Raw genomic sequence first — 13,060 nt, forward strand, 5'->3', positions numbered from 1 at the left:
GGAAGCCGGCCATGCAGGTACGGATTACACACACACCGCCACACACACCAACTGGCAGAGAGGTCAGAGGGCTGGCCTCTCCCTTCTCGGCTTATCCCCCCAGATTTCACCTGATTCTTCAACTGGGGCAAGTTGACCCTGACTCCAGTCAAACCGTCTCTTGTCAGTTTGATTCTGGGTTGAGGGGAGAGTCACAGACGCCTGTGCCTTTCACGGGCACTTAAGGTTGCTACATTATGAAAAGGACTGTTGCGTCCAGATGACCACGGGGGTCCAGATGGACGTGGGGATGGGGTCTCCAGGGAGGGAAGGCAGCACATCCTGCTGAATGCATTTGATGACAAAGAATGAGGAGGTGTGGATTTAAGGGAAAATGACTGAAAGCACAGACTTGGAGTCTACAGATCTGGGTTCAAATCCCATCCTTTCACTGAACTGATGCACGACCTTGGGCGTAGTTCCTGGTTTCTAAACTGGGATTATAATACTTACAATATTATAATGTTATAATAATACATCTATAATTATAACAAAATGTACCTAATTACAATAATATCACAAAATTATAATAATAGCTGTAACAATTCTTACAGTGTTTGTGGAAAGTACTTCTTGTAAAGCCCTTAGAACAGTGTCTGGCACATCTTAAGTATCGAATACATGGCAACTATAAATTATGATGCTGGTACGTTTCTTCCATTACTCACTATTTGATCTTCGTGAATTGCTCAGGCTTCCCTGAGAAGGGAGGATTGTTAATCTTGTCCATGTATTTATTTCTGTAGAGGCTTCTCAAAGAGGTACAATTTTACCAGCCCTCCTACTTTCTGAAAAGAGAAGGGCTTTTGAGTGTAGTCCATGGTATGTTCCTTCCCAGGGTTGGATTTTATTATCACTGAAATGGTTCCCAAATCCCAAATGGTCCAGTGCCTCCCTGGACCCAGCTGCCAGGCAGTGAGGAGCGGAACAGAGCTTCCGGACTGACTGGTACACAGGGTGCTCTCAGAAGCCCATGCACGTTACTCGTTGGAGACCTGCAAGGCCTTGTTCAGAGCCTCTGCACTCTGACTTTCCACACAGTTCTAACGCACCTGCTTAGCTCCTTCTCGAGGCCGTAGCACACATTAGCCAAGTGAGGAGGGTTTGCTAGAAGGAGGCACACTGTTCACGGCAAGAAATGAGGATGTCAGTCTAGCAGCAAAGAAGGGCATGGAGGAACTGTAAAAATTAACACAAGCCTTGTGGTCCCAGCCTGCTGAGAAAAAGAGCAATCTCTCCAGGGAACAAAACCAGCCTTATCCAACCTCATTGGACACTGAGGGCAGAGACACTTTACTGTACCTCATGGTAATTTGGTCATGGACGTGGCCATGAATTATCAAGAAAAAAGATCTAAGGAAGAATGTGCTGACACTTTATCTGGAAAATGTACTTCTGTGAAACACGTCCTTCCACACAAGGACTGAGTGAGTGAGGCTGAGTGTATGCGTTCCCTCACTTCAGGTGGGGTCTGGGGAGTCCCCTGCCTCACCCATCTCCAAGAAGAAAGATGAGAAGCGACCCTAGAGGGACTCTGTTTCTCTCTTCTTCTGTCTAAACACAAAGGAGAAGGGCAGGGCAATGGTGGGAAGGTCCAAAATAGAGCGCTCTGGGACCCAGCGGCAAGGCTGTGAGCGCAGGAGGGGTCTGGGGTCTGCACGCAGGGCGGCATGGGCAGGGGGCCGAGGCACGGGAGGTCCCCTCCTGATGACAGTCTGACAGCGCTTTCAGATTCGCAAAGACCCCCCTTTCAGCCTCCATGGCGCTTTGAGAGCTTTCCTGGGCACACTAGTCAGGGTGTGACTCATCCCTTGGGAAATGTGTCTCCCGTGACTCACGGGCAGAAGGGCTGCCCCAGACCTGCTTCTGCGGGAGCTGGCCACCTTGGACATGAGCTTGGAGCTGTGCCCGGGAGTTTCTCCCACCTTTGCCTGTCAGCACAACTCGAGGATTCTGGAGTGTCTCCCAGATCCTGGGCTAAGCCTCCTGCCTTCTTGGCACAGATCCCCCAGGTGAACACAGCCCTTCCCCACCCTCAGCGCCTCAGTTCTGGGAGGCAGTGACCTGAACTCTACCCATGCTCTGCCATTGACACCCTGAGAGGTCCTGAGCTAGTTCTTTCCCAGAGGTGGTGGGTCATCGGACCCGTACCCTTCCTTTAGCACGAGGTCACAGTGAGGAAGGACTAGAGTGTTTAGCTTTCCGACAAGAAGGACCTAAGACATAGTGGTGAGGTCACCTGGCACACTGGCTGGACTCCTCTCTGAAGCCAGCCGTGGTCTTGGACCTGCCTGGAAGGAGCCCCACAAAGACCGGAGCCTGCAAGGAGCCCAGCCAGGCTCCCTAGAACTTGTCTGATGCACAAGTAGAGGCTCTCGAGTGCCGAGAGCACCTGCGGGGATTCCTCTCACAGAAGTTTCCTAAGGAGGAAGCCCTGAGGGGGGAAAATGGGCATAAAGAAAAGTTTTGATAAAGTAGGAATTAGCTTCTATAGAGAAGTTTCCTTTTCTGAGAGAGAGAGAGAGAGAAAGAGAGAGAGAGAGAGAGAGAATGAACGGGGCTGGGAGGGGCAGAGAGAGAGAGAGAGAGAGAATCCTAAACAGGCTCCACACCTAGCACAGAGCCCAACACGGGTTCCATCTCACAGCCCTGAGATCATGACCGGAGCCGAAATCAAGTCGGATGCCACCCAGGTGCCCCTCTAGAGAAATTTTCTTAAAATTACATTTTCCTGCTGCTTTCGGGAGAGATCCTATTTGTTCATTCATGAGTTGCTTTGTTTTCATCAGCCAAGAAAGGGAAAGTGGTTAAAGCAGAGGTCTTCCGGCCATGCAGACGTGAGTGGTTTGGGCAGCAGCCATCTGCCATTCCTGCTGATGCTGGGACAGGAGCAGCGCTAGGTTTCATTGGATATTAGTGACGTGGGTCTTTAGCTTTGGCGAAAACTCTTTGCAAATATTTTTGTGTGAATATTTGTCATCTCTCTAGGATGGTGGGTGCTGCGGAGGAAGTGGAAACAACCCCAACTGTTGCATGAACCAAAAGAAAGACTCCAAAGTAAGTGGGTCCTCCTCTCCATGGAAGCCTGGGGGCCTGTCTCAGATCGAAGGAACCAATGGAGTCTCTTCACACTCTGGACGGTGTGACTGGAAGAGGAAATGGTTATGCCCAGACCTTGAGGGTGGTGACTGTGCAAGTTAGCCCTGGGTCCTCTGGCAAGACCTCCTTATCCTGCCTTCCAGGAGCTTCCTGGCCCTCCACCAAGCCGGATGGGGGCTGCAAATAAGCTCACTTGGACAAGGGGCCGGGTAGGTCCTACAGGGCACTTTAAAGGAGGAGATACAGTATCACCCAACTGTTCTCTTTTCCAACAGGTCACTCTGTCACCATCTTTATTCAACCCGGAGGAGTTCATGCCCCTGGATCCCACCCAGGAGCCCATCTTCCCCCCGGAGTTGCTGGTAGGTGATGGCCCAACTCAGTCTCTGTGCCATGAGCCTTTGGAGACCCGCTTTATTTCATACCAACTGGGACCTTTGTGTCCTTGTCCTTTAGGTTTTCCTTCCTTCCTCTGACACCCAGGGGTCAAGTCTCTCTGTCACATACTCCAAAAGGGACCCACACTTCTCTCACACATGTCACTCTGAGCACTGAGAGTGGATCTCTCTGGCACTCTCCTCCATGTAGAGTAACAGGTGTTCCAGAAGCATCTGCCTACCTCCTGGCTAAATCGAATGTAGAAGCCCCCAAGCAACCCATTTTCCTCTCTGTAAACAGTCCATTTATTTACCAAACAAACACAGAAACAAAGCTGTGCTCGAAGGGCACCATCCATGGCTTGCTGCTCTGTTTTAAGGACACTCTCACACCCACTGGGACGATTCTGCTTCTTCGCTCCAACATTTGTGGCAAGGAAAGAATCAAGATTCTCTCCGAGGCCTCAAGGGCAGATTCCGGGGGGTCTTGAGCACATGAAGACAGCCGAGTGAGTCCAACGGGCCAGAAAGAAGGGCTTGGCAGCAGGCTACCGGCATATCTTTCTCTGGATGGTGCAACCTTGAAAAAACTGTCAGTTTGATCTGGGGGTTTTCTCTCCCAGCCCCATATCACCCCTCACACACTAGAACTGGCCTCTGTTGCATTCTCTCCTGACACCCCTCCTTTGCCACCTCTGCCCCCTCCCACACCTTGTCTACTGCACCTCCAGGAGACGGTGACGGGGGGCGGGCACTGCTCGGAACCCAGGCTTTTGGTCAGGACAGTTCAGGTGGCCTTGTGGCAGGTGAAGGTCCCATCACCTCCTGGTCCCCTAAAGACTAAGCGAGAGAATGTGTGTAAGAGCTGAGCATATTTCCTGCCTCAACACGAGAACATTCCCCTCCATTCTCCCCGGAACTGTCTCTTCATCCTGAACTCAGTGTTCAACAAATCGGGAGAGGAGTTGATCCCATTGCAGACTTCAGTGTATCAGGGAATTGGGGTGGGAAGGAGGCAGTGTGGTAAGAAACTACCTTTTCCAGAGGCTGAAAGACGTTCCTCAGAAGCAGCTGCGTTTTGAAGGCGAGCGCGTTACCTGGATCCAGGCCTCCACCCTGACGGAGCTGCTGGACCTCAAAGCCCAGTACCCCGAGGCCAAGCTGGTGGTGGGGAACACCGAGATCGGTGAGAGCGGGGGCTGCCCTGCAGCCTGCCCGGGACCATGTGTCCCTTGCTGGCCGTGTGTCCTCAAAAAACTTGCTTCTCCTCCCCTGCCCTCATCTTCCATTTCACATATGGGGGGGGACAGTACCTCCTCAAGGGGGTGTTCTCAGTCCCGAGGAGACCCTTGCTGACTCTCCCTAAGCACACCTGGCTCTGTGCCAGGTACTGTGGGGGTGCTGGGGTACCAAGATCACCTGTCACCGTTCCTTCCCCAGATCTCCCAGTCTAAGAGAGGAAGGAGTGATGGGGGTCACATGTCTAGGCCGGTGCCTGACAGATGTTAGGGGTTCCACCAATGTCATTCTCTTGCCCTTCCCCTTTTCTGGGGGTGATGAGGCCACCTGCCCTCTTGGGGCTACCACCTGGGACATGAGGCTTGCGATATGCAAATGGGCCAGGGAGACTCAGGTTGTGTTGCTCTCCTCCCCAGTGCTCAAAGGGACAGAAGTCCACCCATTTCTGGAGCTGGCTTGGCCCATTTCCACTTTGCTGGGTCCTGAGCCCAGTGAGGGTCCAAGGAAAGGATGGTGGCATAGCCAAGTCTGCCTTAAAGGACCTCGGGTGTGGGGGGCTTGACACGCTTTCAAGCAGCCACAGGCAGTCCTGTGGGAGGCTCTTGGCTCTTGTTCTGGAAGGAGCCCCCTGGGCCCTGGTTTCTTGTTGGATCTGTAGACACAGAGAGCAGGGTCTGGCTTGATTCCAAGCTGGCAGAGGACAGAGTAGGCCCCGCCCTTGTGAGCACAGGTGCGGGACAGAGACCCCAGCTGCAGAAACGTGACACTACTGGGATGGCAGGGGGGCCTATGAAATGTGCCTCCAGTGATGTGACCCTGATAGCCCTGTGTGGCATGGCCCTGGGGTCCAGGGTAGCATGAGTTCAAGTAGAGAATGACTGGCTGGAAGAATCTTCGAGCTCCTTTGACCCATGACATATTCCTTGTCATGGGTCACATAACATCCTGGACCCAATTAGATTCTAAGAGAAGGGAATGAATCCACAAACATTCTATATGCTTCAAGGTAGAAATAATTTCTGAAGACCACTCCATCTGCCTCACCCCTTCTCCCTTCTATGCACACCCAACAGTCTAAGCGTTGATAGCCAGGCAGGGGGCTGGGAGAAGCTGGGCATAGAGAGAACCTTGTCAAGATGGGCCATCTATGCCTTCCACCTGCATTCTTTGTCCTGGGAGCCCATATTCAAACAGGCCAGACTCCTCAAAGCCTGGACCGCCCATCGGAGTCTCTAAACAGCACATGGGAGGGTGGGGAGGACACAGACTCTTCTTTTTGAACCTTCCCATCTGTAGCTCTGTGGGAGGGGCTGGAGAGATGCCGAGCTAATGGGGTCTGATGACCAGAGGTGAGTCTGTTCGCAGAGCCCTCTACCTTGACCAGCCGAGAACAGAAACCGGTACAGACGTGTGGCCCCGCAGAGCCCTGCACGGGGAAGAGTTAAGGCCGATGCTGGGAACCAGAGAGGCAGATTGGATGTTTTCTCTCTCAGACAGTTTTCCTTTTTGTCCGAATGCTAGACTTTCACGTTCTTATTACTACTATACCCCAACTCTTAAGCATTGCTCACGGACTGAAGCATGCCTGTTCTTAGCTGTGTAATTTGAGCAAGAACCTTCCCATGCCCCAGCTTCTTCATCCAGAAATAGAAAATCACAGCATCTCACAAGGCTACTGGGAGGATGTAATGAGTTAAAATATGTGAGGTGTTTCGATGGGTTCCTGACATATTTTGGTATGCTGTGCCTTCGCATATTGTCCCCTCTGCCCCCTGCCACACACGCACACACGCACACACGCATGCACGCACACACATGCACACGCACGCACACACACACACACACACATACACACACACGCACACGCACACATTAATTCAGGTTCATCTTATTTGAAATGAAAAATCACATCAGCCGGGCCTATGGTGGTTCCACATGTGCTGAGTGTGTTCGTGACAAGATCAAGTGTGCTTTCCTTATTCAAGAGCAGAAATTGTTGGGAAGGTGTTGAAGGCACAAGCACAGAATCAGAAAGCTAAGTGAAAAAAAATGAAGCTTTTTTGAGTAATAAAAAAAGTCAAAAGGCCAAAAAAAAGTTCATCTCATGAATTCTGATGGGTTTTTTCTTGGGAAGGAGAGAAAGACACGGTGTTCAGGCTGATAGTGTGGAAACCACACGGAGCCCCATATCTTGTCCCCTGTGCCTGCTAGTCCTGAGACCCCCCCAGAGTGTGATGCAGTAGCGAGGATATCATGGATCCTGTGTGAGTGGCGGGAAAAGTGCCGAGGCCTGCTCTCGTGAGAGCCTCTAACTTCAGGTTTCTTGTTTCTCTCGAGGCATTGAGATGAAGTTCAAGAATAAACTGTTTCCTATGATCGTCTGCCCGGCCTGGATCCCTGAGCTGAACGCGGTGGAGCACGGACCGGAGGGTAAGGGGAGGTGTGCCTGGAGCCCCTGGAGGGAGGGGCTGGGGTGCCGGGGATGGCTCACGTGGGACGGTGGGTGCCAGGAAAGCCTCCCTGCATGGGGAAAAGGGGCCCCTTTCATGGCCTTCATCCACTGAGCATCCATGGTAGGGTGGCAGGGGGCAAAGGTCATTCTCAATCCTGCCTACACATTAGAATCACTCGTGGGGCAGGGGGTCAGTGCAGGGAGGTCTTGGGGGCTTTAAAAAAAAGAAAAGCCAGGACTTCACCCTCAGAGATCTGATTTTATTGAGTTAAGAACCACTGGTTTAGGGGCGCCTGGGTAGCGCAGTCGTTAAAGCGTCTGCCTTCGGCTCAGGGCGTGATCCCGGCGTTACGGGATCGAGTCCCATATCGGGCTCCTCCGCTGGGAGCCTGCTTCTTCTCTCTCACTCGCCTGCTGTGTTCCCTCTCTCGCTGGCTGTCTCTCTGTCACATAAATAAATAAAAAATCTAAGAACCACTGGTTTAGAGAGCAGTGCATTCCGGCTGCTGGATCAAGAGACCTGTGGTTGAATCCTGGCTCTTACACTAGCTGTGTGGCATTGGGCAAGTCACTTAACTTCTCTGGGCCTTAATTTCCTCATCCATATACGGATGTGAGATCTGGTTCAGCCTCCTCACTCAGGGACCAGTAAAGTGTCCTAAGAGCTGTGTATGAATGTGTTTTCTGAGCTGTGAAGGGATTCGCTGTTATTCTGAGCTGTGTTTCCAGGTATCTCCTTTGGAGCCTCTTGCCCCTTGAGCTCTGTGGAAAAGATACTGCATGAAGCAGTTGACAAGCTTCCTGCCTACAAAACAGAGGTGTTCAAAGGTGTCCTGGAGCAGTTGCGCTGGTTTGCTGGGATACAGGTCAAGTCCGTGGCGGTGAGTCCCTGTTCAGGGGCTCTCAAGGCTCAGGGCAAGAGGCTTTTTGTCACAAGGCCGGGGGCGGAGGGGATTAGTCTGAAGACCCAGCAGGCCTCAAACTTTAGTGCTTAGAACTTCCTGGGGTGCTTGTTAAAAACGTGTATTCCTGGGCCCCACTCTCAGAGATTCTGACTCAGCAGGGCTGGGATGGAGCCCTGAAGGTGCTTCTGGTGAAGGTGGCCTGTGGGTCGCTCTGGGAAGCACGCGCTTGTGACTTAGTCTTTACCCCTGAGGTTGGCGTGCCCATCCTGTTCCCGGACTCGGCGAGGCTGTCAGCAAGTGGATGAGAGATAAGTTAGGGAGAAGCCACATTGGGAGGGGGACTGCCTTTCAGAGTTTGGGGAGAACCAGAGGTAGACCGCCCCCACCCCCACCCCAAGAGGAAGGAGAGGTCCAGCCATTGACTGTTCACAACCAAACTTCAGACTAGTCCCAATTCCCCATTTGCTAACGGTGTTCACACACCCAGGGCCATTGGAGGCTCATGACACCTAATGGTGCTGGGCAGAAAGCCACCCCTTCCATTCTGTTTTGTTGTTGTTGTTTTCAATTAGAACAAAACCCAAAAGCTAACAGCCCACTCCCATTCCCTTACCCTACCCCAAGCACTTGCCATCTCTGATTGTGGATAAGGAGGCAGTAACGCAGAAATCTCCGTTGAGTTCCCCAGCTCGGCTGGACTTACCTCCAGGAAACATTTGCTTTCATTGTGTAATAAACCACCTCGGCTCTTTCAGAAAAAGTTTGGGTGAAATCGAGCAAATTTAAAGGAGCTGACCCAGATTACTGACTAGTAAATTTCAGATCCCAAGTTTTGCACGTTGTTCTGTGTGCCTGAGTGATGCTGGTCTCGTGCCTTCAGCAGGTCTCACCCATGTGCCCGTGGTTGGGAGCCAGCTGTGAGAGCAAGGTTTTCCTGGGGGGGGGGGGCTGGGCTCTCACACACTCTCTGCTCATTCTAGTCCCTCGGAGGGAACATCATCACCGCCAGCCCCATCTCTGACCTCAACCCTGTGTTCATGGCCAGCGGGGCCAAGCTGACCATCGTGTCCACAGGTGAGAGCTACATCATGCCAAAGTCGGGACAGAGGGCCATGTGGGGGAGAAGTCCCACAAGATAGGTCACTTTCTGGAGAGACAGAGCCCAAAGTTCAATGACCCAGCTGTTCTAAGGTTTGGATGCCTGGAAACTGCAGGGGAGATGGACCCCGGTTGGGGGCCAGGAAAGCCGGACCATTTCTTTATGAAGAAGTCACAGCAGGGTCTATCACGCAGATCCTTACCTAGTGGAGTGCTAGAGCTGGGGGTGCCCAGTCTCGCTGCTGGAGTTTTGGGGAGTTTTAGGACGTCTTAGAGTGTTTGTTAAACATGGCCACTATTAAAAGTTGAGTTATATAAACTTACAATAGAATAAATTACATTGAAAAGAAAGGTAGTGAATATTTAAAATTCATCACTTCCTAATTATTTGAGTCTATTTTACTACTGCCCATGCTCTTCCGGTTCTTCCCATCTGTTCTATCTGTGGAGTGGAAATGCTATATAACAGTGTGCTGCTGGGCATCCTCCTTGTGTGAGGTCCCCGAGACCAGGTTCGATGACTCACAGGAAGTCAGGGAGGACCCACAGCTATGACTTGTAAGTGGGAGGGTACAAAGCAAAGTCAGCAAAGTGAAGAGCGACATGGGGCACGGTCTGGAGGAAACCAGGCACAGACTCCCAGAGCCTTCTCCCAGTGGAGTCACAGGGACACACTTCATTCCCTCAGCCACAAGTCACATCATGATAATGCATGGAAAGTAGTGTCTGCCAGGGAAGCTCTTTGGAGACGGAGTCCCTCGGGCTCCTATCGGGGATGGTCACGGAGCTCTGCCCAGCATGCACCCAAAGCCCAGACACCCAGAAGGAAGGCAGCTGTTCAGCATAAGCCATGCTGTTTGTGTGAACAGTTCAGAGTGAGTCATTCTCACCAGGGAATGGTGGGAACTCTGCTGAAATCCAAGTTCGCAGAGGACAGCCCCTGGCCAGCCTTGTAAGCAGGCTTTTTAGAGGCTAGCAGCCCTGCTGTGTGAACCCTTGGCTACCCTCCTTCCAACATCATGTTTGCTGGTGTCATCCTGGTAGCTTGAAATTAGTAGCGGGAGTATTGATACTGTAGACCCTAGCAAGTCCTACAAGGCAGGGCTTCCCCTGCCCCCACACAATCACCCATTAAACACGCACCAGCACATCCTTGAGTTAGGATTTCAGACGGAAGACCTTGGCCCCAGCTGTGCCAGCAACGCCCTCTGACCGTGGGCACCAGAGACCAGGAGGGGGAATTCCCTGGTGGATTTTTCTCTGCTTTCTCACGCTGGCCGTTCTCATCTGACCCCTGTACAGGCACCAGGAGAACAGTTCAGATGGACCACACCTTCTTCCCTGGCTACAGAAAGACCCTGCTAGCTCCGGAGGAGGTCCTGCTTTCCATCGAGATCCCCTACAGCAGGGAGGTGAGGTGGTCAGGGGTATCCCGGATCACTCTTACCCGGGCTAGACTCCACACGAGAGTCGACCTTGGGGACTGACCTTAGCGTCTCTCAACTTTAACATTGTCTCTGAATGTTGCCTTTGACTGACCCAGTTTCTCTCTGGACAATGAGGAGTTTCAGGGTAGGGGGCAGAGGGCGTGGCATGGACCGTGAAACTGACAGCTAGACAGGTGATCTGGAGCAAATCGGGTCCTCTTTCTGAGCCTTAATTTCCTCTTCTGTAAAATGGGCACAGCATTACCCACTGCGCAGGTTACTGTGAAAATTGAAATCAAGAACTCGTAAGGTGGCAGATGTCTGGGAGCCAGCGGGGATCTGCAGCTGATAGCTAGCAACACGGTTTCAAAAACACATCCAGCTGTGGCGGTCAGAGGAGACGGGTTGCATGCTGAACCGAGAAGCTGCCTGTGAGTCAGGCTCTCACATGCTGACAAGGTGTTTATTGACTGGCCTTGGCCCGATTGGTTTTCTGTTTCACGGGCAGTTTCTTTGCCCTGTTCTGGCAGGTCTGGGCATCTCTGGCTGCCTCGCTCTTGTTCCTTGGGGGCTGTGTTGTCTTTACCTGGTGTGGTTTTCTCCTCCCTCAGGAGCCACACATTCCGTAACGGGCCTCGTAGCAAAGTGATCTGTGCGGGGCCGGGAACCTAGCCGTAACGGCGAGTGTTCTGGGTCTCACCCCAGCCAGGGCTCGAGCGAGTGTTACAAAGCATGTTTGCCCCGGCTAATTTTGGCTTCCTTAATGAGAATGCTAGTGAAATTAGAGCCATTTCGTCCCTGAGGTAGTTTCTTCATGATTTCCCAGCTTGTCCTTATAGACACTTTGGAGAAGTGATTCCCAGAATTTTTTTATTTTATGGATCAGTACATTTTTCTTTTGTTTAATTATGAGTTGGGGAAGAAGGAGGAGACAGGCATAGCACTGTCCTGTTTGTATTTTGCCAGGTAGGGACATTGACAAAAAAACATTTCATAAAAGAAAGGAGATTTTCATACCCAGAATTAGGAAGGATTTCTCAAGAACGAAGAACTGCCAATTGGCCACTGACATTTCGTGGCACCCCAGCGGAAATGTCCCCGTGGACTGGCATGGTCCTGGAAGTAAGCAGCTGGAACCTCTGTTGCAGAACAAAGCTCACACGCTGGGCTCACTGTCCCAGGGCCATGTTTGACATCAGGAATCCGGACTAGCTTTATGGTTAGGAGGAGTCCCTATGGCTTCTTGGAACAGAAGCCTATGGTCATTTTGGACCTCCACATTGGGCCTCATTGTGCTTTCTGCAATAAGCCTTCCCTTAAACTTCTACCTTTGATGTTAATCAGTATTCGTGGTGAGTTCAGACCTCGAGAGAACTTGGCCGAGAAAGGGCTTGGTATCAGATGGTTCTTACCTGGAAAGTAACTCACACTCCCCTCCTATCCTGAAAGAGAGCGCCTGGCTTGAACCCAGGGGGAAACAGATGTTCAAAGCACAAAGGTGGCTATTGTTTCCTCATGTGACTCATTCTTTCGGGAAGCAAAGTTTCTAACCGTAACCAATAGACCAGTGGAGGCACAGGTTTGAGAGAGCGTGGGCATGGGCGGCCAGCGGAAGGTGTGCTTCAAACACCTGCTGGCATCTCACAGTACCTGCCTGAGAGCTGGTCAGGCCAGCAGAGGTTCCGGCCCACCCCTGAGAGCCTGGGTGGGCTCAGATGCTGGGCATCAGGATGGGAAGAGAAGGGACTGGGGGTCTCTGAGGACCCTCTGTGAAAACGTCTTTCCTCTTCCCAGCTGTTGGTTGAGAGCACCCTGTTCTCCTTCATCCTTGACCTACAATTTTCCTGACTACTGGGGAGAAATCCCAACCCTTCCCGGCTTCCGGGAATGTACCTGGAACTTCTCCTGAGAATGTGATAGTCGGTTCTGCCTGGATCTTTGCTTCCTTCCACCAGCCCCTTGCGGGTTTGCGATGGTGTCGTCCCCTCAGCCCGCCTTGTGTCCCCGTGCTCCAGCTTCGCCCTCTGCGGTCCTCGCCAAACAAGGTGGGAAGCAAGAACCCTTCTGTTCTTTTGTAGGGTGAGTATTTCTCAGCATTCAAGCAGGCCTCTCGGAGAGAAGATGACATAGCCAAGGTGACGTGCGGCATGAGAGTCCTGTTCCAGCCAGGAACCGCACAGGTGAAGGAGCTGGCCCTTTGCTACGGCGGAATGGCCGACAGAACTATCTCTGCCCTCAAGACCACACAGAAGCAGACGGCAAAGTAAGAGCCACCAGCAAAATAAAACCACCGCTGCCGCTACGACTGCTAGTAGTCCTGCTATTGCAACTGCTAGTAGTCCTGCTATTGCTGCTACTACTGCCACGCCTACTGCCGTTACCATGGCTACCACCACTGCTCTGATTACTGCCGCTCCTACTAGT

The 13,060-nt window shown here is 52.0% G+C and overlaps 1 protein-coding gene across 1 annotated transcript in view; it reads left to right on the forward strand.

Moving 5' to 3' along the window:
• The window catches only part of XDH (xanthine dehydrogenase), a 59,282-nt gene that overhangs the window by 16,181 nt on the left and 30,041 nt on the right, over positions 1–13,060 (forward strand). Inside the window, exons 7-14 of the mRNA XM_045809129.2 lie at positions 3,028–3,096; positions 3,414–3,500; positions 4,560–4,701; positions 7,092–7,184; positions 7,936–8,087; positions 9,092–9,185; positions 10,512–10,621; positions 12,715–12,899. Of these exons, the coding sequence (XP_045665085.2) occupies positions 3,028–3,096; positions 3,414–3,500; positions 4,560–4,701; positions 7,092–7,184; positions 7,936–8,087; positions 9,092–9,185; positions 10,512–10,621; positions 12,715–12,899 (932 nt within the window). The remainder of the gene's footprint in view (positions 1–3,027; positions 3,097–3,413; positions 3,501–4,559; positions 4,702–7,091; positions 7,185–7,935; positions 8,088–9,091; positions 9,186–10,511; positions 10,622–12,714; positions 12,900–13,060) is intronic.

Source organism: Ursus americanus, chromosome 7, assembly GCF_024610735.1.
Source record: "Ursus americanus isolate L20-20 chromosome 7, mUrsAme1.1.p, whole genome shotgun sequence".
In the NCBI taxonomy this organism is placed as follows: Eukaryota; Metazoa; Chordata; class Mammalia; order Carnivora; family Ursidae; genus Ursus; species Ursus americanus.